This window comes from Manis javanica, chromosome 16, assembly GCF_040802235.1.
Source record: "Manis javanica isolate MJ-LG chromosome 16, MJ_LKY, whole genome shotgun sequence".
In the NCBI taxonomy this organism is placed as follows: domain Eukaryota; kingdom Metazoa; phylum Chordata; class Mammalia; order Pholidota; family Manidae; genus Manis; species Manis javanica.
In genome coordinates, this window is record NC_133171.1 from 27,222,917 (window position 1) to 27,246,397 (window position 23,481).

The 23,481-nt window shown below is 37.2% G+C and overlaps 1 protein-coding gene across 6 annotated transcripts in view; it reads right to left on the minus strand.

Annotated features, from left to right (window-relative positions):
* Positions 1-23,481, minus strand: part of COL19A1 (collagen type XIX alpha 1 chain) — a 286,095-nt gene that overhangs the window by 125,231 nt on the left and 137,383 nt on the right. For all 6 annotated transcript variants that reach the window (XR_012125983.1, XM_073224021.1, XM_073224019.1 and 3 more), the window contains one exon: positions 12,718-12,771. Coding sequence is in view for 5 of the 6 variants with exons in the window: in XM_073224021.1 (XP_073080122.1) it covers positions 12,718-12,771 (54 nt within the window). In the remaining variant the exon portion in view is untranslated. The remainder of the gene's footprint in view (positions 1-12,717; positions 12,772-23,481) is intronic.

The window sequence follows — 23,481 nt, forward strand, 5'->3', positions numbered from 1 at the left end:
CTTTCTCAATAGCTACTATATTCCCAAGACCCATGAAATGTCACGTCTGCCCCTGCACAGCACAGCCGCTCTTAGACTCACTCAAGATCACCAATGGCCTTTCCGCAGGCCCCATCGTCCCTGCTGTCTCTGAAGCATTTCCAAGCAGTTGACCATTCTCTCTTTCAGAACGTTCCTCTTATTCTGTTTCCCAATACTTTTAACTTTCTCACTCACCCCCCAGCAACTCTTAAATAGAAGTTTACCCTAATTTCAAGGTTTTGCCCTCTTATCTTTCCTTTCTACACTCTCTCTCTTGGCCATCCTATCCACCCGGGTGACCTCAATTAATGCCCATAAACTGATGACTTTCTAGCAGTGACCTCTGTCCTTTTCCCTGTGATCTCAGGCCAGGTTTTAGGGGCCGGTGCATTTCCATTTGCAGATCCTTTCAGCATCTCTGAGGCTATAGGCTTGAAAGGGACTCATTTCCTCCAAAAAGATATTTTCTTCCAGTGTTTTCTACTTTAGTTAAAGGAACTTTTGCCATTTCAGAGTTGATACTTCAGTAATCATTTTTGATACGTAAGTCTATTTCCTTGTCTCTCTGCTCACCCTCTCTCCTTGAGGTTTGTCCATCTGGTCATTTCACATTGTTTTTATAAGCATGACCTAAATTTAGCCTTTGATTAGTTATTGATTAGCCTAAAAATATAGTTCTATCATTTGTTCCAATATAAAACACACACACTGTCTATTTCTCTCTCACAGGGAGGTAAGTATCATCAGAATTTTCAACACCTCTTTGCTTGTGCCCAGAGGTGCTCACTGAGGACTCTGCATTGGTAACGTTAAGGGCCTTGTTTTATCCCACCTCTGACACAGATGCCAGGCTTGGTGCCCAGTTACTATGGGCGTCGGCTGCTAGTGGTTTCCACCTGCACCCTTCTCCAGAGGCTTGCCTTTGTCTATGTGACCTGCCTCGCCTGGAGATCCCTGTGATATTACTGCCCCCTCCCCACCCGGGGCAGCTGGGTGGGTATCAAAGCCTCACCCCTTAACCCAGGGTAGGGATGGATTCTGTGGTGCTCCAGAGCGCCTGGTGGGACCAGAGATTAGACTCTTGAAGCCGGGTTTTTGCCTGCATTCTTCCTCTACCTTTTTCTGCTTCCCTCACTTTCTTACGGGTTTCTTCTGAAAATCACATGCACACGACACAAATCCCATCTTAGATTGTGCCTTTTGGGCAACCTGACCAAGCCAGCTTCCACGTTATCTCACACAAGACAGGCACTCAAATGTCTCTTGAGTAAATCAATAGGCTCTCAGATCTCTCACAGAGGTTTTTGTTCAAAGGTAGTTGCTTCCCTAAATGTAGGTGTTTTTACCTCTTCCTGCTTTTATTAATTAGCTCTTGTCTTTTCCTGTCAGTGTAGAGATTTTGGTTTGATTGCATTTATAAGACCCTCAATTTCAGTTGAAGATAAACAAAGTAGAAACATGATTGACAAGCACACTGTTAAAATGTTTTAAATTTAAACACAGTTTCAGTGGGTGCTATTGACATGTTTCTGCAAAAGATTTGGAACAGCAGAAAACATGGACAATGGAGAGTGCAAAGTGGCAGCCTTCAGGGTTGCAGAAAAGTATACATATTTCCTTTAATGGATTATATTTTCTATGGCTAATTTTCTTAAGGTTGCATTGTTATTATTGAAAAAAATACTATGATTATTGTTGAATTTTAGCACCTATGAGGCATTAAATATACTTTTAGATGTTCTTTTTTCATGTCTCAGAGAAACACTGTTAATATCTCTGACAATACAAACAATCCTTGCTGCTCAAAGTGTGGACTGTTTAGTGGTTTTAGAACCACAAAGACAAATAACTTACTATAAAGGTCACAGCATATACGTTGTTAGGAATTCTTAAGGCGCAATTATAACACATATACTGATAGATGCATATATGTGTATGTTTGTGCTGAACATATTCAAAGTGTCAAACAGATGTCAAATGTATCTACAACTGTTCATGCAAAAAATATCCAAGTAAATTTAAGTTTACTGGTTTTTAAGGTAAATTAAGAAAAGGAGATCCTAAGCTATTTCTGCAGAATCCAAGAACTGCTCTGAATACTATTATGCTGAGTATAGGTTACTTATATCTCAAAAAAGAAATTTCCAACTTTTCTTAGAATTGTTGTATCACCTTTATTTCGCAATAGCTCTGTTCTCCCCTGAGACCTGAAATACAATATATTGAAAAAACTGAAGTGTTTTGAGACTAAACTTGCTTTGAGAATTCTGTGCTATCACCTAAGGTAACTCAAAATAGTATAGAGATTTGCAAAGTCGAGGTCTGGTATTATTTATTGGAAGTATAACTTGCTGGCTTTCAAAGTCAATAGGCCATAAAAATGTTACATGTTCCAAATGTCTTGCATTTCTAAAAATTTGCATGTTTATATTTCCCTAATTGATTAATAATTTGTGATTAATTCCTGGTTTTGGCAGCCACCCACATATATATTCACTGTATCACAGGTGGATAACTAACTTTGTACCTGCCATTTCCAGGGGTAAATGCACCAAATAGCTACTAATATGTTCTGTGTGATGTTCGGAATCAAGACATGGACTGACGCGGGAGTATTAGCACACTGCCATTTTGCAGAGCGTGCCCTCGCTGTTTCCTTTCTCTTTAAGTGTTTCTGTGGCTAAGTAGATAGTACTTATAAGACTCTTTCACAGAACACCTGTCACCAGAGGGCATTCAAAGTGCTTTAGGCTTAATCCCATAATATACCTGAAGGCTCACTGTGATGAAACAGATAAATTCTTGAGTGATTTGCCTGAAGGCACAAATTAATCTAATCCTACAGCTGGGAAAAGAACAGCGCTGGTTTCCCACGGACCAGGCAGCGCCGGCTCCCCACGGTTGGTGCAGGCCAAGCAGAGAGCGGGGCCTGAACGTGCCGTCTGTATGCTACGGGAAGTCCGCAAAAGCGCCAACTGTACCTATTACATCTGTCCCTTCATTCGGGCCTTGATTAGACAAAGAAAGTGGCTTTGAATTCCCACTCTTCTCCTTTTTGAACACATGCGAATCTGGATCTTGGCATGGGGCCACACGTAGGCAGTAGGTGCTGGATATCACACAGAACAGGTGAAGAGACTAATGGCCCCCGCACCCTTGGAGGGAGAGCTGCCAAATGCTTCAGGGCCTCGGGGTCTTTAGTTGGTGGATCTGAATGACAGTCCAGTTCCCTTTTAGCTCTAAATGGGACAATTTGAAGTCCCTGAAAGGAGCCCACCCCCGGCCACCCCTTTGAAGCGGCTCCCTGCCTCTCCGGGCCTCAGGGCCTGTGGGTGCCTGTTTGAAGGCGTCCGTTGAGATGGCAGGCTTCTCCCGCAGTGGAGACCAGCCCTCGGGCCTACTCACATAAATAAGTAAGTCATTCAGAGTCAGCATCCTATTTGAAAAACATGACACACTTCCTCTTTATTAGTCCAAATAACAGAGATAGCTCATAAAGCTATTCTGTTACAATACAAAGAGTGTCACTTGGCCCTTCATTTAACTGAATAAGAACCTCAGCTTGTTGTGGTTTAGTGATCTATGTAGGTATTACTGGAACCAAACCACTGGTTACAATACAATCTCTTTCTCATTACAGCCTTCCCAGGGCACTCTGCACCTTGCGCTTCAAGTGAACTGCAGAGATTCACTAGAGTGAACTTGACCACAACGTTAAGAGGCACAGCGATTGATAATTCAACTTTATCTAAGTGACGGCCCATTCTCACAAAGTCTGGGATACATCTCACATTATGTCTCTTTTTCACCTGATTCTAATTAGAGCAAGCTACAAGTTGTCTACCAATATCTTCTTCCTTTGATTCATCTTTCCCACCAATCAGAGTGCGAGGCAGAAGTGGACAATTCATGTCCTTCCTCTGTGGACACTGGTTTGACATTAACACGTGGGTAGCCTCTTTCCCTTCTTCCTGCCTTACTCAGTTGCTGCAGGAACTATATTTGATGCGGCTTTGATGGACACCAAGCTAGAGTGAACAGGACACCAGGAGAAAACTGTGCAGTACAAATTTTCAGGTAAAATACACCAATGTCATTTCTGGAACTTGTTTTACAAAGTTCTCCACAATTCTGATTCTACTTCTAGAGAAGCATCTAACTGATAAGAACCCTGAAATACAATTAAGAAATCTCACAAATATTAAGTCATACCTTATTCTGTGGGAGAGGTGATGGTGAAATCACATGCTATTTGGAACCTCATTACTTAGGACGAGCATAGGAAGTTAATATGTAAAGAACTGTATGGTGCTTTTGTTCTGAGAAATGCATCATTTGGCAAAGGGAAGAATGCTTTGCAATTTTTATATCCTACTGGCTTCTCACTTAATCTCTGAAACAGGGAATAAAACAATGGAAGCATATAGATGACTTTATGTTTGCTTATTGACATATATGTATAATATACAGCACCCGGGGCACACAGAAAAGAACTGAGTAAAATCAGATTACAAATACGTGAAATCTGCACACATAATAATGACACAGATATTGATAATGCTTGAGTGCTTTACAGTCCTTAATACAAACAGAATAGGGGTGCAAAACAAACCATTATATGATTTATTATATGGTAGGATTTATACTCTAGCATATTTTTCTCCCAAGGTGGCCAATTTATCTCAGTAAGAGTTTTCTCAATTATATAATGTTGACCTTTTATGAATGTTTGTTTTAATTGTCTCACAGGTAAACTGGGGGTAAGTAGATGATCCTAATAGGTAAGTGAATTTCCAGAAAGACAGCAGGTAAAGGGAAAGCCAATGATAGCAGGTACCAAAACAATAGTGGAACTCCTCAAAGTCTGCTGTGGAGCTCTGCAAACTGGAATGTAGGGATAAACGTAGATTTGATCAGTTTGTCCTCTGAGTCTCACACTTGATTTTGTACATTCAACTAAAGTGTTGGGGTAAAGCTGCATAACTCTTGGCACCTGAGCAGGGTGCACAATGACCTATGTGCGTATGTTGGATAGGATCAGAGATGCTATCCTTTGGAAATTTTCAAGGTAATCCTGAAGGAGACAGTCTTGAGAAATTTCACAGAAGTAAATGGAAAATGATGTCATCTGTATGCCAGGAAGTTTAAAATATGCACTAAACACATAAGCCACTAGTCATAGAATGGAGCATCTCCAAGATGCTATTGACAACATGTGTATTTACACATTTGTATAGGAACCCAAGCTAAAAAAAAAAAATGTTTTGTTCCCCTCTGTTTATATTCTACCTAGGACTGGAGTTAAAATGATTATTTAAGATAATTTTTTAACTTTTTCTTCTTAGCGATGCAAATTCTTGGTACAAAGACACCAGTCATAGCTTTAGTGAGAAAGCAGAATTATGAATATAGTCACTGTGCATTTTAAAGGTCAATGTCAGATTCCATACATAAAGATAAGAAGATAATTTTATATTTCCCTCTCATCTTAATGTGCAACTAACCAAATTACTTCCTGAAGATGAAACTCATCACCATTCATTATTTTCTCTATAAGGTTTCTCCCCCAAATTCAAGCCCATATAAAATAATTTAACTATAACTACAGATAATTGTTAGTGGTTTCTACCAGACCCTGAACTCATTTCACTGGACTATGAGGTCATTCTATAGTGCTGAAGTTGGCACTGTGGGATAAGCTACACTAAAGTAGGAAGAAATGGTTTATTACCATATCGTGAGGCAGTTCTGACCAGCTTTACTGGCTTGCTGTGTTCACAAAGCTTGCATGGAACATTCCTAGACTATAGGGGCAAAATTTCACTTACAAAATGCACCAAGCCACTCCCCAGTGAAAACACTACACCTCACTTCGGCTTCTTCAAGAGAAAGGACATAATCTACTTCATATTTGCAAACTTTTCTCCATTCTTAATTTTATTATGAAGCTACATAAACAGTGGGCCTCATAACTTTGGGGGCGTTAGAACATGAGCATAGGCCTTCCGGATAAAGCAAGAATTCAGGTCGAAGTAAAATAAAATGAGTTCAATGGTATGGTGGTAAAAACATTCATTTTACCTTGAATGATTTTTTTTCTTGACCAATTAGACATTCTCGTTAACCAAGTCCTAATACTCTAAATTTACATACTTGTCTTCCCTTCCCTTCTACAAATGGCCCTAGGTTACCAGGCGAGGTATGAGAATCACGACAATATTCTGTGGGGTAGAGATTATTAGAATCTCCCTTTTCTTGAGGAAGCTGAGGAACTTGCCCAAGATCTCGTGGCTAGTAAAGGGTAAAACAAGGTTTTAACTTCAGGGAGTCTGTCCCCAGAGCCTGCTGCACCCCTGCACCACACCCCACGTTGCTTGTACTCTAGAAATTGCGACGCACATCGCCTGCCCTGTCTGCCCATACTCCACAAGACTGACCTTCAGCCTCCTCCTCATCAAGGAAATATGACTCAGTTCCTCTGCCCTCAAGTCTGTGCTGGTACAAAGGGACGCTTCCCGACAGGGGTGAAGGCTAAGGAGACTGTGGTTCTCTGTGCTGTTCAGAATGCAAGGAATCCTGACCCCGGACCCAGGCTGCAAAGTGGGCTTGGAGCAAGCACTTCAAGGGAAAGTCAGAAAGCAGAATCTGCACAAAAATGTTGGAAGAAGGCAATTAGAGGGAGGGCTGCCTGGAGGGGGTGAAAAAAAAGGCAGGCGCAGGCAGAGAAGAGACAATGAGAGCAACATAGAGGGTAAAGTGTCAGGAATTGAAAACAGCACATTTCTGTTCAGGATCAAAATTGGGATCCAGCAACAAAGAGTGCAAGAGTGAAGTGCCCTCTTGGTTCATCCACACACACTCCCGCTTGGGGCAGTGACCAGCTGACACACTGAGAAGTAACTGACTCACTGAGAGTGATTTTTTCAAAAAAGGCCATGCTTGTTTCATACCGTCCTGAGATTATTCAGACATGTACTTAATATGACTATAAAGGAGGAATCCAAGCTTGTGGTAAAATGATTACTTTTTAATATATTTTGGGAAATTCTATTAGGACTATCAGAAACCCTGCAGGGAATCTAGATGTTAGAGGGAGTTTTTATAAATGCCAGTTCTTTTGAGATGTTTCATGTAAACTTCTATGAACATGTTCAGCCATCTGAAATACTTCATTTCCACCAAGATGCTTTTCTGGGCTCCCATTCAGTTCCTGTCCTTACTGCTCCACCAGATTCCCCATGGCTCCCTCTCTTTCCTCACAATTCACCCCCTAATTCCCTTAAACATTTTCTGGCTATTTTTGTTTCCAATGCTCTCTTGTTATTCAACTAAAATTTCTCTCCAGTGACACCAATCCAGCCACCTCTTCTTTTATTCACCATCTTCCTCCTGACTTAGTTCCAACTTCTAATCACTGTGAGCCCTCCGTGCATCTTGCAATGCTCTTTTGTCTATTCCTTGGCCCTGTGGTGTCTGCGCCATCCAGGCCCTCCTCTCGGACATCCCCTCGGCTCCCCGGGGGTGAATGCACGACGCTGTTCCCCCCTGCTCTCTGCGGTAGCCTCATCCGGGGCTCAGGGCCAACACTCGCCATTAGTTGAACTTTTAAAACTGTGTTAATCTATAAAGGATGTGGGATTAGGAAATATGCTAGCCAACTGTTTTACTTGTAGGACTTTGAAAAGATAAAATAAAAAATAAAATTTGAAGGCATATAAAGAATTCAAAGAAGAAAATCAGGATATTAAAAGGTCACAAACCTCAGAGAGACACTGCCCCCAAGCATTGTTGAAGAGCAGTGTTTTTAAGTACAAGAAGCAAATTATAATCTAAGATTTAGCAGAATACAAGCTTAGGAAAAGAACAAAACCAACTAATGAAAATTTCAAATAGAATTTTGGTGTAGTATACTTGGAAAAAATAGTGTTTTTATTGTGCTTATAGGAAACAAAGGGTTAAAGAGAAAAAGGAAAGAAATTTGCCAATCAGAATCTTTATGCCTCAGTATAAATAATAGTAGTAATATTAACATGTTTCTATAATGTTTGGCATTTTTCAAAGTTTGTATATATGTGACACCCATGTTTGAAATTCACTGTAAGTGTGAGATATCGGTAGGGTAGAAGCTACTATCTATTTCATCACTGAGGAAAACCAATAAGTCAATGATTTGTCTAAAAATGTTCTGCTTTCTCTAAGGACATTATGCCCAGGAATACGGTGCCTAAGACCTGCCACATAGTTTCCATTTCATTGCAATAAACTTAATGATAGTAAATTCCTTCCTGGTGAAAATATAATAGCTTTGTTGACAATGTACCAATAAAAAATAATTTCAAATTCATAGACTTTTCTGTTATTTTCTATTGCAAGCTTCAGTGAAATGGAATAGTTACTGGCCTCAGATTTCACATACATAAGCATACAAATACATTAATATGTCTAAAAGACCTGAGTGCCACCTAACTCTTGATCAGAGCAGAAATGGTGGCGCAAAGATGGGTGTTACTGTAAACATGTAAGAATCCTCATTTCTTAAATTAACTTGCTTCTCTTTCAAGCAGCTTACACAGCAGAATAAATCACTGTGTGTTGGGAAATAATCATTTATAAATGTGGATAATGTCGATAATGCCTGCTCCAGTTACTTTCTCAATAAATACAACCTTTGTGAAAGGGCAGCAGGAACAATGACAATCTATGCCGAAGAGCATCTATAAAATTCAATTATATTCTTTAGTTTCTGACACTGTTGGTCTTACAGAAAAATAAAAGTAACGTAAAATTATCTGGACTATAATTTATAAATGGAGCAAATTTGCATAAAAAGCAGTGGTTGAACTCCACACCTGAATATGTTCCTCCACAATTATCATGAAGATTATGTGCATTTAATTTACTCTCTAACACACCTTCTTCTGAAATGAAGCTTTGGTAGGGTACAATTTCAATCAGAAACATTATTACTTTTAAAAAGCCTCATTTGAACATTTTTTCCCTTCGGCTAAGATCTGACAAAGACTCTCATAATTATCTTACAAGCCAAATTAAGAAATGTTGGAGGGAAGGAGGTGGAGTTCAAATGTCTTTGTCCGTGATTTAATTATTCTGCCATAAGAACATCAATGGTAGACAAATGGCAGCCTTTCCTGCTGTTATGTTGAGATTTCAGGCCCATTCTGTTCTAAAGATCTGAGTGAACCCTCACGCTTATCAAACTTTAAGATGACATAAAGCTGGGAGTTATTTCACTGAAAAAAAAAAATGGTATTAGGGACTAAAATCCAGAAGATGAAATTGAGCAATGACAAGGATCAATTCCTACTCTGTGATTCAGAAAGGTAACTGCACAACAACAGGATCGGTGCAGATCTGACCTGGTGCAAGTTTTCACTGAAATAAAAAAAGAGGAATATTGAATTGATCACATGTTAGTACAAGTCGAAAGTACGATATCGTACACTTAACAATATGTTAAAAGGGTAGATCTCATGTTAAATATTCTTTCAATTACAAAAAAGCTCTACCGCAGGAGTTCAGACATGCTTCCCTCAACCTAGCCTCATCCACCTTCTCCACAATTTCCTTCTCAAACCACCTGGGGAGTGTGTGTTTCTGGAAGTTGAAACTAAAAATCTGTTCATCACCATTATTATTATTTTTCTACTTTACTGAGCAATAGTTGACAAATAAAAATTGAATGTATTTAAGGTATACAACTTTATGATCTCATATACACTGTGAACTATTCATCACAATCAAGCTAATTCGTATATCCATCACCTTATACATAGCTAACCACCTGTGTGTGTGAAAACACTTCAGATTTACCCTTTTAGCAACAAGTATTGAGTATGATGTTAACTATAGTCTTGTTGTAAACTAGATCTCCAGAACTTATTTATCTTACACAAATAAAACTTTGTGTCCCTTGACCAACATCTTTCCATGTCCCCTTCTCTCTTGCCCCTGGTATCAACAATTTATATTCTCGGTTTCTATTAATTCAACATTTTTAGATCTCATATATAAGTGAGAACATGCAGAATTTGTATTTCTTTGTCTGACTTATGTCACTTAGTATAATGTTCTCACAAATGGCAGGGTTTCCTGCTTTATTAATGCAGAATAATATTCCTGTGTGGCACGTGTGTGTGTGTGTGTGTGTGTGTGTGTGTGTGTGTGTGTGTGTGTGTGTGAGATCACATTTTCTTTATCCATCCAGCTCTCAATGGACATTTAGGCTGTTTCTATAGCAGATAGCTCCTCAAAATACTGATTTTTATTTCCTCTGAATGTACATACAGAAGTGAGATCGCTGGCTCAGGGGGTAATTCTACTCATAATTTTTTGAAGAGCCTCCATACTGTTCTCCATTGTGGTCCTACCAGTCTGCTGTCCGCCGAGAGCACACCAGGGTCCCTCGTCCCTACATTCCCACGAAACCTGTGATCTCTTGTCTTTCTGGTCATAGCCATTCTAACAGGTGTGAGACAATGTCTTGTTGTGGTTTTGATTTGCATCTTCCTCAGGACTGGTGATGCTGGACATCTTTTCACATACCTTTTGGCCATTTGTATGTCTTCTTTTGAGAAATGTCTGTTCAGGTCCTTTACCCATTTTTAAATTGGGTTCTTGTTTCATTTGCTGTTGAGCTGTATGAGTTCCTTACATATTTTGCATATTAACTAGGGAGTTTGGTGTATCACTGCTTCCAGGAAGGGGTGGTTATTAGAAGGAAAATGTTCCTTGGATGCTGAAGACAGAAACTAATTCAGAAACATGGTCCTAGATGCAACAGGCATCTTGGCCATCACTGGTAGAAAACAGAGGAGGCAGCTCAGAAATTAACTTCACAAGGTCATTTCATCTCGTCCTCTAACCCCTAATGGGTTAAATGCTTAAAGCAGCATCAAAAGCACAGAATTAGGAATATAATTTCCAATTTTTTCCCTGAGCCTATTTAAGACTTTGATCAGGTGGGTTAGTGAACTCTTGGGTCGAGCGCAGACGGAGAGCCAGAAGGAAACTACAATTGTACACACAGATGTCGAGAGTAGAACCCAAATATGACTATTTTGTAAATAATTTTAAACTATCAGCATAGTTCCACTTACTAGCAATGTGCCCTATCCAAATTGCTTGAAAACTACAGTTTCTCTATGAGAATTATAGTAAAAGCCACCTCACAGAGCTTTGTGAGGAATGCATGAAACAATAAATACGAAGCATTTAACACATTATAGGTAGCTCATAAGTGTTAGCCATTATTCATAAAACTTTTCCTTTTATGTTCTTAGCCATCAAAATTTATGAAGCCCTTTTATGTTCACTGAATAAAACCGGACACTGGGAATAAAAACCGGACATTGAATTTAAAAACTGAACAAACTTGGATACCATCCAGTCCATTTCTTCCAAATCAGACTCCTTAATTGTAATATCAAAAGAACAATAATTAAAACAGAGCTACTCTAGAGGAAAAAGTTTTTTAAAAAGTGTGCTCCTATACTCAGAAGAGTCGGCTGAAGCACAGGCCTCAACAGCGGGTACTGTCTGTGGCAGGACGTAGGAGCCTCTGCCCGAAACCAGACCACATGTGTTCAGTGCCATTCCTGACATCTCCAGAAGGTCCCTGAATGTTTTCTGGGAAAGGCTATCAGCATATTAGGGGGCCAAAACTCCATATGGGAGAAAGACTTAAGAGAACTGGGATGTTATTAACCTGATAAAAGGTAAACCTTGGTACAATACCATTGATCCTCAAAGATTTGAAGAACTCGATATATTTAAGGCAACAGATTTATTTGCCAGAGGGCCAAACTTGAAATTAGAAATAAAGATGACTTAAAAACAGATTTGGGGTTCATATATTGAGACAATACAAGAAAATACGGGATCTAGAGTTCAAAGCCCCAAATTCAAGGCCTGGCTCTGCTTTTATCAGCTCTTCGACTTTACACAAGTCATCTACACTCTCTGAGCCACACGATCCTCCATCTATAAGGTAAGAAAAGCTAGTAACAACCATATCAGAAAGCACACAAAATGTACTGAGATTTTAAAATGACTCGAAAACAAAAACAAGCCACAGAATGGGGGGCCTACAGCTGAAAGTGTCCAACAGAAGCCATGCATGGTCCCCTTGAGTTGAGGGGAGTCAGGCTGACTAGACTGGAGAGAGAAATTGTTATACCCTCCAATGCAATTGCGATTTATTCACTTACTACCTATTTTATCTCAAATGCAGTAAATAGCAATGAAAGGAGAGGTAAAGCGTCTCTAATGTTAATCATTTGGTTTGGCGTAAGAATGTAGCTAACATCCACAGTCCTTACAGAATTCATGAAAGGGCTGGAGCCCCACATAGATACTTACCAACCTGACCCACCAAAGATCCGCTTAACACAAAACCCCAAAACATGACAAAAGGGCTCTCGATCAAATTATGGTTAATTCATTCACCTAAACTACATCTTTAAGTTTGTGTTGCTGCTCTTGAAAATATATTGAGTTTTCTGGATGGCAAAAGCTCTGTTAAAGTCTCAACTCTCAAATCTCAAATTTCAACCTTCAGATAGTTGATAGTCTCCTTATGCCCATGAACTTACTATATTTTGGTTCTGTCTTCATTAGTGTTCAGGAATAAGGAACCCCTGAGTTAGTAGGCCTGTCAGTTGTTCCAAGTTTACTTACCCTCTGACCCTCTTTTCCAGGTGGACCTTGGGGGCCTGGTATCCCCAGGGATCCCTGTGAGGAAGAAAGGATGCATGTTAACAGACGGTTTCAAGTACACCTGCCTCACAAAGAGTGTTGTGATAATTAACACTTACTTTATTGATGAAATTAAACTTTTAAAGTGATGTTAGCTTTTCCAGGGCTAGACTCTACAATGTATTAATCATGATGAATTGTCCTTCTTTGATGTATCTTTGTAATTAACTCCAGAAAAGAAAAAAAGGCCATTCCAAACCAGGTGTGTGGTTTGACAATTTATAAATAATTTTAAGTGAACACCCTCGTCTGATTGGAACCATATTTTATCAATCTATCATAAATAAATGGTAACAATATTTGCAGGCAGACAAAAATGTCTCTCTATATATTTAAACTCAATACATAAGCTACATTTTTGGTCGGGAGTACTTCTAAGTATCCTTTAAGAAAACACATGGTTATGATGTTGGCTTCAACATGTATTTATTCATAACATTTAAATTTTAGTATCACAGACATTATTTAATACTTTCTCATAACACTGTCAAGTAGTAGTGGAAAGAAACATTTTTTTTCAGATTATAAAAAAGGCCCAGGAAATCCCAGCTGCGTTAACCTGGAAGTCAAGTCTCCTGATGCTCAGTTACTATTACGCAGGAATTCTTACTCAACGTGAAACTCAAAATGATGATATTGCCATTTAAAAATGGCTCCAGCAGTTTCAGCCAGTCGTTTCCTCCCTGAAAGTCATTGCCTCCTCCTTCCCTGGTCAATGTTTACATGTGGGGCTTTAGTCTCATTTTCTTCTCAGTCCACCATCTCCTGCCGTGATCTCACGTATCACGGGCTTTGGGTATCCTAAGGCTACGATTCCAAGATTTATAGGCGCAGTTTGTTTTCTGAGCTGAAGATCCACATTTCCTACTTGACACAGCCACTCCAATCTCACGGGCCTCAGAAATTTAGCATGTTGAGCACCAAACTCAGGATTCTCCCTCCAAAACTGGACCCTCTTCCAGCATTTTCCAACCCATAAAACCTGCTAATGCTCACACCAGAAATCTAAACTCATCCTCCATATTTTTCTCTCTCAAACTTCTCCTTCACATCCAGTTACCAAGTGTGGTTGATGTACCACCAAAATATATTTGGATCTGTTTCTCTCCATTCCAACTGTGGCCATCATCAGCTATTACTGTAGGAGCTCGTAGATAAACCTGGACCCCAGCCCCTCCAATCTCCACGTCACAGCCAAACTGAAATTAAGACAGCCCTGCCTGACCTTTCCTGACTTTCCACATGAAGAGATGAACACTTGTGCCATCAGTCTTGTTGTACGTTGTGCTTGTTCTTTAGAGCGTTTATCATAAGTACATTTAAATGGTTATTCACGTAATGATTCGCTTGGCTCTGAGGACAGCAGATAGAGCTGTCTTATCAACACTGTGTGCCTTTTAATGTCTGAGTGAAAAAAAATCATTCTAGGGAATCAGTTCACTCTAAGAAAAGGTTTTAGGTAAAGCCAGTCATTTTTAGAGGGTTTTACAAATATATTTATGATAAACCTATCATATATGAAATGCCTTAAATGGTTCAGAATAAATGAGAAATCTAGTAATACATATTGAAACAAATCTGAATTTGCCTTCATTTCAGAAGAAATATTCTTTTGTTACCTAATTAAAAAAATTTTCATTTTTTCAACTAGGATTTTTTTTAAATTGGGATTCATATTTATAATACAACCTTTTTCTTTAGAAGTCGTGGCTACCTTTAAACTAAACATCAGATGTGCTTGCAATGATCTATAATTATATGTATGTATTCATTTCTTTGTTTTCCAAAGAAATTTTCATGTCACAATATTCATAATTCCACCATCCAGTTTTATTTTGAATAAAATTACAGACATTTTAATTTTTCATTCTTTGAATGGAATTGTAGACATTTTAATTTTTCATTTGATAAAAGTTGTCAGAATTTAGTATAAATTACTGAAACTAATTCTCAAAAAGTATTAGTATGAAAACTGCATGTATCACCAATTCTCATTGTTCCCCAAATCTTTCTGACTCCTTCTCCACAGAACACTAATAAAATGTATATATTACTTTCATTTCTCTTAACAATTTAACATTACAGGGGCAGGTAGAGACTATGTTTTCTTGGCAGGATAAAAACCGGAGGATAAAAATATGATCAGTTCTGTTTGTTTCTATAAAACAAAACAAACCTGCCAAATGGCATATAACCAAGGAAAGCTGGCTACTTAGGTCAACTTAGGATAGTTAATTCCTAGTGCATAGAAGAAAACCCGATTTTGAAACCCAAACATACCACGTATCAGTTACACTGTAATTATAGGGAGTTGTGTCATTTTTCTGTAAGACTGACGCAATATTGGCTCTAGAGTGAATTCTTCCCTGTTACTCTTAGGAAACTATTATCATTTCCTGAAAAGCTAAACTTATCTATAACATTTTGATATCTGTCCAAATGTTGACAACTCTGTCAGTGTTTTAAACACGAGTTACTAAAATATATATACGCCAAACATTCATCAAGGGACTACAATTAATTCTGAGCCACGTATCATCAACATTTACTCCCTCTCCTATTTGGAGAAATATATAACAAAGGCCTACATGACGCAAAACTATTAAAGTTGATTTGAAATGTATTAAAAAAATATTCATGAGAGCCTTTTGCGTGTAATGTCCAAATAGTAGGACACGGTGCACTCACACCAACAAACCCACTGTTATGCTTCCCGTATGGTCGTGATTCTGACTCCGCCCCTTCCCTTTGCTAAGGCTTGGACCCAGCTGATGGAAAATGGGAAATGAATTTTAATCTCCAGTGGATTATTTACTCTTTGAATTATCCATGACCTATTTTTAATCTTAGCCATGTTGCATTAATGTTCAGAATATTTTTGATCTGCCTTTATTGTATTTTAGTTGGCATTTACAAAGAAAAAATAATATCAATATTGACACTGGTAAACATAGGTCAACTAACTGTAGAAAAATTGTATTTTTTCCCAAACTAAGAAATGAAAGTTTGAGGATGATTCATTATTTGTAATTAACCAGCTCACTACCCTACCCACTTAATAAAGACAAACAATGGATTTACTTATCATTTATTATGATAATTACAGATAAACCTAAACTCCAGTTCACTTAAATTGAACTGAGGTATAGCTCAGCATTTGCCTCAGAATACTTCCTGCAGTTCTTTATTATTCTGGCCTCGTAAATACCATTATGTGTGTGCTTTCTCCTCTTAGTTGACTATGAATTCTAGAGCACAGAGCACCATTTTTTTCCTGTACTCTACCACCCATATAGAAGAGACTCATTAAATACTTAGTAAATTGTATTATAAGGAAGAAAACACTGGAATAGAAGAATGCTGGGTGGTGGTGATGGGAAACAGGCTTCTGGTTTACATGTAATCATAATTATTTGCAAAACTTGGACTTAAAATTAAATACCCCATTGGAGAACTTTCAGTCTTGTCTGTGTTTCTTATCTGAAGTGGCCATTCCATTCTCTCTCTGCTGTCTCAGAGGAAATTGTCCTACAGCTCACTTAAGGATTAATCTTACCATTTTTGACATCATCTCTATTTTGGAACTTATTTAAATCTCTGAAAACTTTTTGATATTTTATGGGTTCATACCATTTTTCTAGTTAGAGAATCATATCTTAAGTATCTTTGTGCACAGGGCGTATTTGTATACACCATGCATCATTCTCTTTTTGATTAAATTCGCTGAGGAATAATGCCAATCCATTTTTCTACTTTCTTTACTTAATCTTCTATGAAAATAAGTGTAAATTGGGTTACTCCTAAAATTTTACAAACATAAAGATTTATTGCCTTTCTATACAAGAAGCTTAGGTATATATTTAGGACAGTCATGATGTAAACATCAGCTCTTTTTCTTTTTAGCATAATTCTGGACATTAAAAATGTTGACAAAGAGAGGAATTCATAAGGCTATTACCTCTTTTGGCTGGCATAAAACTATGCAAAACATAGTCCAAGCCAGCTAACGCATTTTCGGTTCCAGTGGAAGCTATCAGTGTGTTCCACTTCCCGCAGCTCTCTCTGGACAATCTGCTGCTTATTTCAGACAGGCTAGAGCTTATCATGGAAGCCCATGTAAATATTTAACTGAGAAATTACTTAGAATTAACTGGTTCAGAAGAGAATTTTGAAGTGTTTAACAAATACAGCAGACGTTTGGTAGAGTTAATAGGGTAGATTAATTGCCTTAGAACACATTTTCATTTGTGAAAAGAGGCACCACATATTCATAACTTCTCAATCAGAGAAAGGAGCTTAAGGAAAAAGGGGAAGTTTCATTTTTTAAGGATTGTTTGCACTCCCTTCTCAGGAATGTTGCAGAATATATGATACCTAAGTCCCATGTCAACAAAAATGTTACACAAGTAAGTGTATTTTAAGTGGGATGATTATTGCTTTAGAATATGCTTCATGGCCTTGAAACATAAGATTAAACAAGAATCTGCATACATTCTTAAAATACCACTAGGGCATTTTTTGTCTTTAGAAACAGAGTGTTCAAAATTAAAATGAAACACAGTTTATCTGTCTTTATAGGAAATTTCATGCCTTTAATATGAGAACAATGGGAACAAATTTAAGTTGGATACATCAGGAAAAAAACCCCAAAAAGCAATTAAGTAAAAATATAGCAGACATATAGTCTGGTCATGGAAGCAAATTACATACGAGTTCTGAGAAGTGGCCCTTATGAATGTTTGTATTAATAAATTAAAGGAGCAACCAGTTTTATGTTATTTCACAGAATTATCATAACACAAGATATAATTTCCCTTAGGGTGTGTAAGTATTCAAAAGAGGAAGTCTATGTTTTCTACAAAAAGCTTATCATTTTATCATAAGCAGTTGTCAGCACACACTAGGAAACAGATGTCTTTGAAATAAAGAACAAAAGAAACAAAGAGCAATCCCTTCCATATACTAAAAAAAGCCCTCACAAACCTTTGCAGTAACATTGACAAGAGAGGAATAGAGCTGTCATTACAAAGAAAATGCTACAAACTATTTGGGTGGACAGGAATGTTTCAGTCATTATCAGTTACAGTAAACAGGTTCCATAATTGGATGGACAATGGTATCCTACCTTCAACAATTTAAAAAAGAGAGGCCATCTGTGCTTTCAAAGCCTAACAATTTCATCTGAAAGCGTGGGGAGCATTTCAGACATTAGACATAATGAATTATGGTCATTCTATGTGGTTGCAGGGATAAATTCTAATAATAACCTTTTTCTGTGTTTTCTGAACTCAGAAATTACATCTCTTTTTATTATATAGATTCCCACATTCTCAGTCACTACTGATTGAATAGAACTAGAAATGTTATGAGTGAAATAATAGACCCTGTAGTCTGTGACTCTCCAATGCTGTGGGACATTTGTACTTCCCACAAACTCCCCTAAGAGCGATTTTTGCCCCTATTATGAGACATTCCATTCTGTAAGTTGTGAATATCCTCAGTTCCCTTTCACGTGCATATTATCCAGCACAACGGATTGCATTTAGGAGGTGCTGAATGGATGAATGGCTGCTGAGTTTCTGATCCTTTACACTTGGTGCTTTAACTGTAGCGAGCATATAATTGCCATAGCTACAGAAATTCTTACTTAGAAACTTCTATTCTCCATCCACAAATCCCACTTGATACCAAAATAATCTGTTGTTTTTAATTCTTCTGTGGTAGTATTGCAAAATAGATGCTATGATTCTTTTTGGAGAAGTTTGACCTTCATTAGAGGAAGAAATATAAGCTGCATTCTTTATTTCACATTGATGAGATTTAAATAGTTACTTTGTGAATAAACCACATGAACTGAAGAAATTAAAGTATTTATGCAAGCCATTAATTAATAACAGAACCTATCAAGTATTTAAAATGCTTATGTTATTTTAAAAAATGGAGTTTCATATTCGGTAATTATTCTTGATTCACTTTCATTTATGTCTTAAGTAATTTTATATTTGTAATTATTCTTGACAATGAAAAACTTTATGTAATTTGCTTTATCTTAACCCTAACCTAATAAATGAAATGGTTTGATTACACTTAACACATGGCCCTGCTGACAAGTAAAAAATTGCGAGGCCAATGGCCTGTCAAGTCCATTTGTACCATCTGTCTTAATGATTTATGTGAGGGAGAATATGATTGATTCGGTTTTAATGATTAGTCTGATCAGAATAGCAGTCTGCATTTAGGGATTGGCTTTGTCATAGGTCAGTGGCCTCATGGAGACATGTTCCACTGCAGGAAGAGGGAATAATCTATACATAGGTATTTAAATGTCTTCCTGTGTCTTCTGAAGAATGGACAAATGATAGAATGCAATCCCAAATTTAATATCATCAATAACCCTTGCATTTAGGCTATGCAACATAAATGCCTAGACTGAAGGAAACTTAAATCTCATAATTTTACGAGGATTAAAACATCAATCAGCAGAGTATTCACACACCACATGACAGACCTATGCATAATGCCAAGAACTGAGAAGATGATTCCTACAACAGGAAGCTAAGATGCACTTGGGTAAGGTGATGAAAACCAAACTTTTAAGAAGGAAAAATGTTCCATATTGTAATAAAGACATTTAAAAACAATATTAAAAACATATATTGAGGACTTTTCTCTTTAGCTTCTTTCTACTGGCTAGTCATCTTTTTCTGCCAGAGGCATTCACTTCCCTCAGGTGGATTACGACCATAACAGTGTAAGTGTGAAGACAATGGAACTGTCAGTGCCCCACTTCTGACATCTACAAAAGGGCTATAGAATTCACACAAGACAGTAGCCTGCAGGTTAGGTTCTTTTAACAGAAAATACCAATATTTACACGGTCATGAAAATGTGAACATTTTATATATTTTAAGAAAAGTAATACTATAACACTATTAACTATTCACCTATGACTGGGCATTTAGGTTATTGTCAATCTTTCGTTATTTCAACAATGCTGAAATAAACAGCTGTGTACTTGCATAACTTATTAAGTGAGACTACCTATAGCTCTATTTTCTGGTTCACAGCATATCTCAAATTTTGATAGACAATATCAAATTTTCTTCCAACTAGATTTTATCCAGATATACTTCCCTTAGATGTATGAGTATGCTTTTCCACATTTTTGCCCATGTACTGCACCATTGAACCTTTTGACTTGGCCAATTTTTTTTTTTATCATGGTAAGAATACTTAACATGAGATCTACCCTCTTAAGTTTTTAAGTGCACAAGGGAGTATTCACTACAGGCACATGTTGTACAGCCGCTCTCTGCAGTATATTAATCTTGTATAACTGAAACCTTATGCCTGTTGAACAGCAGCTCTCTAATTTTCCTTGCCTCCAGTTCCTGTCAACTACCATTCTACTCTCGTTTCTGTGAGTCTGGTGATTGTAGATACCTCAGGTACAAGGACTCATATAGTAGTTGTCTTGTGACTGGCTTATTTCAGAGTTAATGTCCTTCAGGTTCTTTCATGATGCTGCACAGGACAGGATTTCCTTCTTTTTAAATGTAAAAATGGAATAAGATTCCATTGTACATGTACACTGGATATTAATATTTTTCCCATTCCTCGGTTAATAGATTGGAGGTTGTTTCCGTATCTTGGCAATTTTTGTCACAGGCACATGAAAAGATGCTCCACATCACTAATCATCAAGGAAATCCAAATCAAAACCATAATGAAATATCACTTCACACCTGTTAGGATGGATACTAAAAAAAAAATTATAAGAGGTGTTGGCAAGGATGTGGAAAAACTGGAGTCCTTGTACACTGTCAGGAGGAATGTAGGTGCAGCTGCTATGAAAACCAGAATGGAGGTTACTAGAAAAATTAAAAATAGAACTATCATATGATCCAGAAATCCCACTTCTGGGTACATATCTAAAAGAACTGAGATCATTGGCAATCTTGTAAATGAAAACTAGTATCTCAGAACCATTTGTTTACATTTCTCTTATTATGAGTGAATTTAGATATCTTTGTATATATTTAAGAGCATTACTCTTTCTTTTCTAAAATTCTGTTCACATTCTTACCCATATTTTAAAAAACTGGGATTTTTGCTTTCCTTTAAAGTTGATTTGTAGGAACCCATTTATATATTACGAAATCTAGTCCTTCGTTATGATATGAGTTGTAAGTATTTTTCCCCAGTTGGCCATTTGACTTGATAATTTTTTTTGCCATACAGGAATTATTTGTTCATGTGATCAAATTTACTGATTTCTTTTTCATGTTTACTTTTTTTTATATTTAAAAATGTATTCTTTATCATTTCTAACATTTCTATATTTTCACAGAACTTCTCTAGTTCAGCTTTTCATCTTTAAAATTTTGATTCATCTGTTATTTTTATTGGTATAGAAGTGATGAAGGGGTCCACCTTTGTGTTTCTCCAAATGCTACATAATTGTCCTCAATCCACTTATTGAAATGTGATATTTATTTTTATGACCCTTTAGTTTTGTTTGTTACCTATATAGATGTACCAATAAAGTGTACTAAAACTTTATTTAAAACATCAAATAAATTAAGGCAAATAAACTGATTCTCAAAGTACAATTATTGCACTAATTTTTAATTAAATCACTACATTTAATAAAAAATTTTGTATTGTGTACTAAAATTTTATTTAAAACACTAAGGTACTAAAGTACTAAAATTTTATTTAAAACATCAAATAAATTAAGGCAAATAAGCTGATTCTCAAGTACAGATTCAAATTTAGCATTTGAAATATCAGGGAGCTGCCCTAACTTTTATAACTTTCAACTTATCCTCAAGTATGCAGCAGGTTAGTTGCTATTGCTGTTAACAGAACAGGTTTCAAATGGCAATTATTTGCCACTGATTTGTTAACACAATGGCTATTATCATGTAAAATATATATTTTTTATCATCCGATTCAACTTAACTTATTGGAGACAGAATCAAGGATATGGTCTTTATGGATTGAATAAGACTGGTTAATTCTGCAGAATACTTGAAAAAAAAATACCAAGGTGGCCAGTTAAGTATCAAGTGGTTAATTCTTAATTCACAAAATCAGTGAGAACTCTCTGAATTAAGAATGAACTATATGGAGCATTTTGGCAATTTGTGCACTAGCTGATGGGTGAAGTAGTTGCATTGTCTACTTTTTGACTGTTTTGTGGATGTTAACTGAGAAAAATGCATGCTAGCAGTTTTCATATTAACAAAGTCTAATCCTCAAAATGTTAGAATTCTAAGACTTAGTTAAATACATCTGAGAGCTAACTCAATTTTTGAAATTATATTTTTGTCAATGAACCGATCAATCTATGTACAAGTATCTATTTAAACACAACCTTTTAAGAACAGGGTCAAGCATTTAACCTACATAAGCACATCTTTCACAGATGGAAAAAGTAAACGTTGTGTCTGTGTAACTCCAAATCAGTGCAGGCAGCGTTACTGGGAGCACTCACGCTGGCTCACACAGCCCCCCAGGAAGTTATCCCTGTGTCACTTCTCAGTTTGCTGGATTGGTAACATGACATGTTTCCAAATAACCAGACTGTGATGCTGTCCAGGCCAGGATCAAACCCTTCCGTTTTCAAGCTACCAATCAAACATTAGAAAGTAAATTACAATTAATGTCCTCTTAATATTTCATTGAAATGGAGCAATCAGAAAGGTATTTTCAGGCTTTTGAAATAGTAACTGCTGTATCATGCGAACAAAGCGAGATAGTTTGAGAATCAGTGTGCTAATGTAAAGCTGAAACAAGCAAATAGTGACTAAAAGGACTTCGTGAGTAGCATAGAGACTTACATTTGCACAGAACCAAAAGGTAGCAGCCCCAGTGCAACATTTCATCATCATTTCAGCAAGTCCTTTGATGACCTCCACATACTCATAATAATAAATTAGGAAGAGGGTGGAGAACTGGCCTTTATTGAGTACTGGCTATTGTGTCAGCAATTCCACTAGTCACTTTACATAAGTGATTTTATTTAATTCTAACAACTCTACGAAATGGAATTTTCCCCTCTTATAGCTAAGAAAACAAAATTCCTAAAAATAATTCTCCAAGTAAGTGGGGGACCTGAGCTCTAAACTCAAGTTATGTCTGACTCCAGACATCTCTTTTCTACTTCTAATATATTCTACTTCTAATATATTCTACTTCTACTTTCCAAAAAATATTTGGAGCATAAGATATAATTACATATGCATCATTTTAATCCATGAATGGGGCTCAGGTCAATCTTACCAGATTTTAGGCATAGGATCACACTTAACATTTTTGATACATGAAGCTATTCAGCTTTCCAGAACATACTATATTGACAAACTAAGAAGCAATTGTGAAACAGGATGGCATACTATAAGAAATGGAATGAAAAATCAACAGCATAGACTGATGGGAAGTAAGAAGGGCAAAGCCCCAGAAGGCATCTGAGGATTAGAATTGGCCAGAATCTGAATGAGGTGGCAGGACAGAGAGCAGTCGTGCAGGAAATAAGAGAGCAACGGCCTACAATGCACAATAGCTTGCTGTTGGGAGACAGTTCACCATGAATCTTTTGCATTTCTGTTTGTTATGACTGAGGAGGCACTAATTTCTGTATGTTTTGAATTATCTTTTTACCCTTCAGCTGGTGGCCCAGCC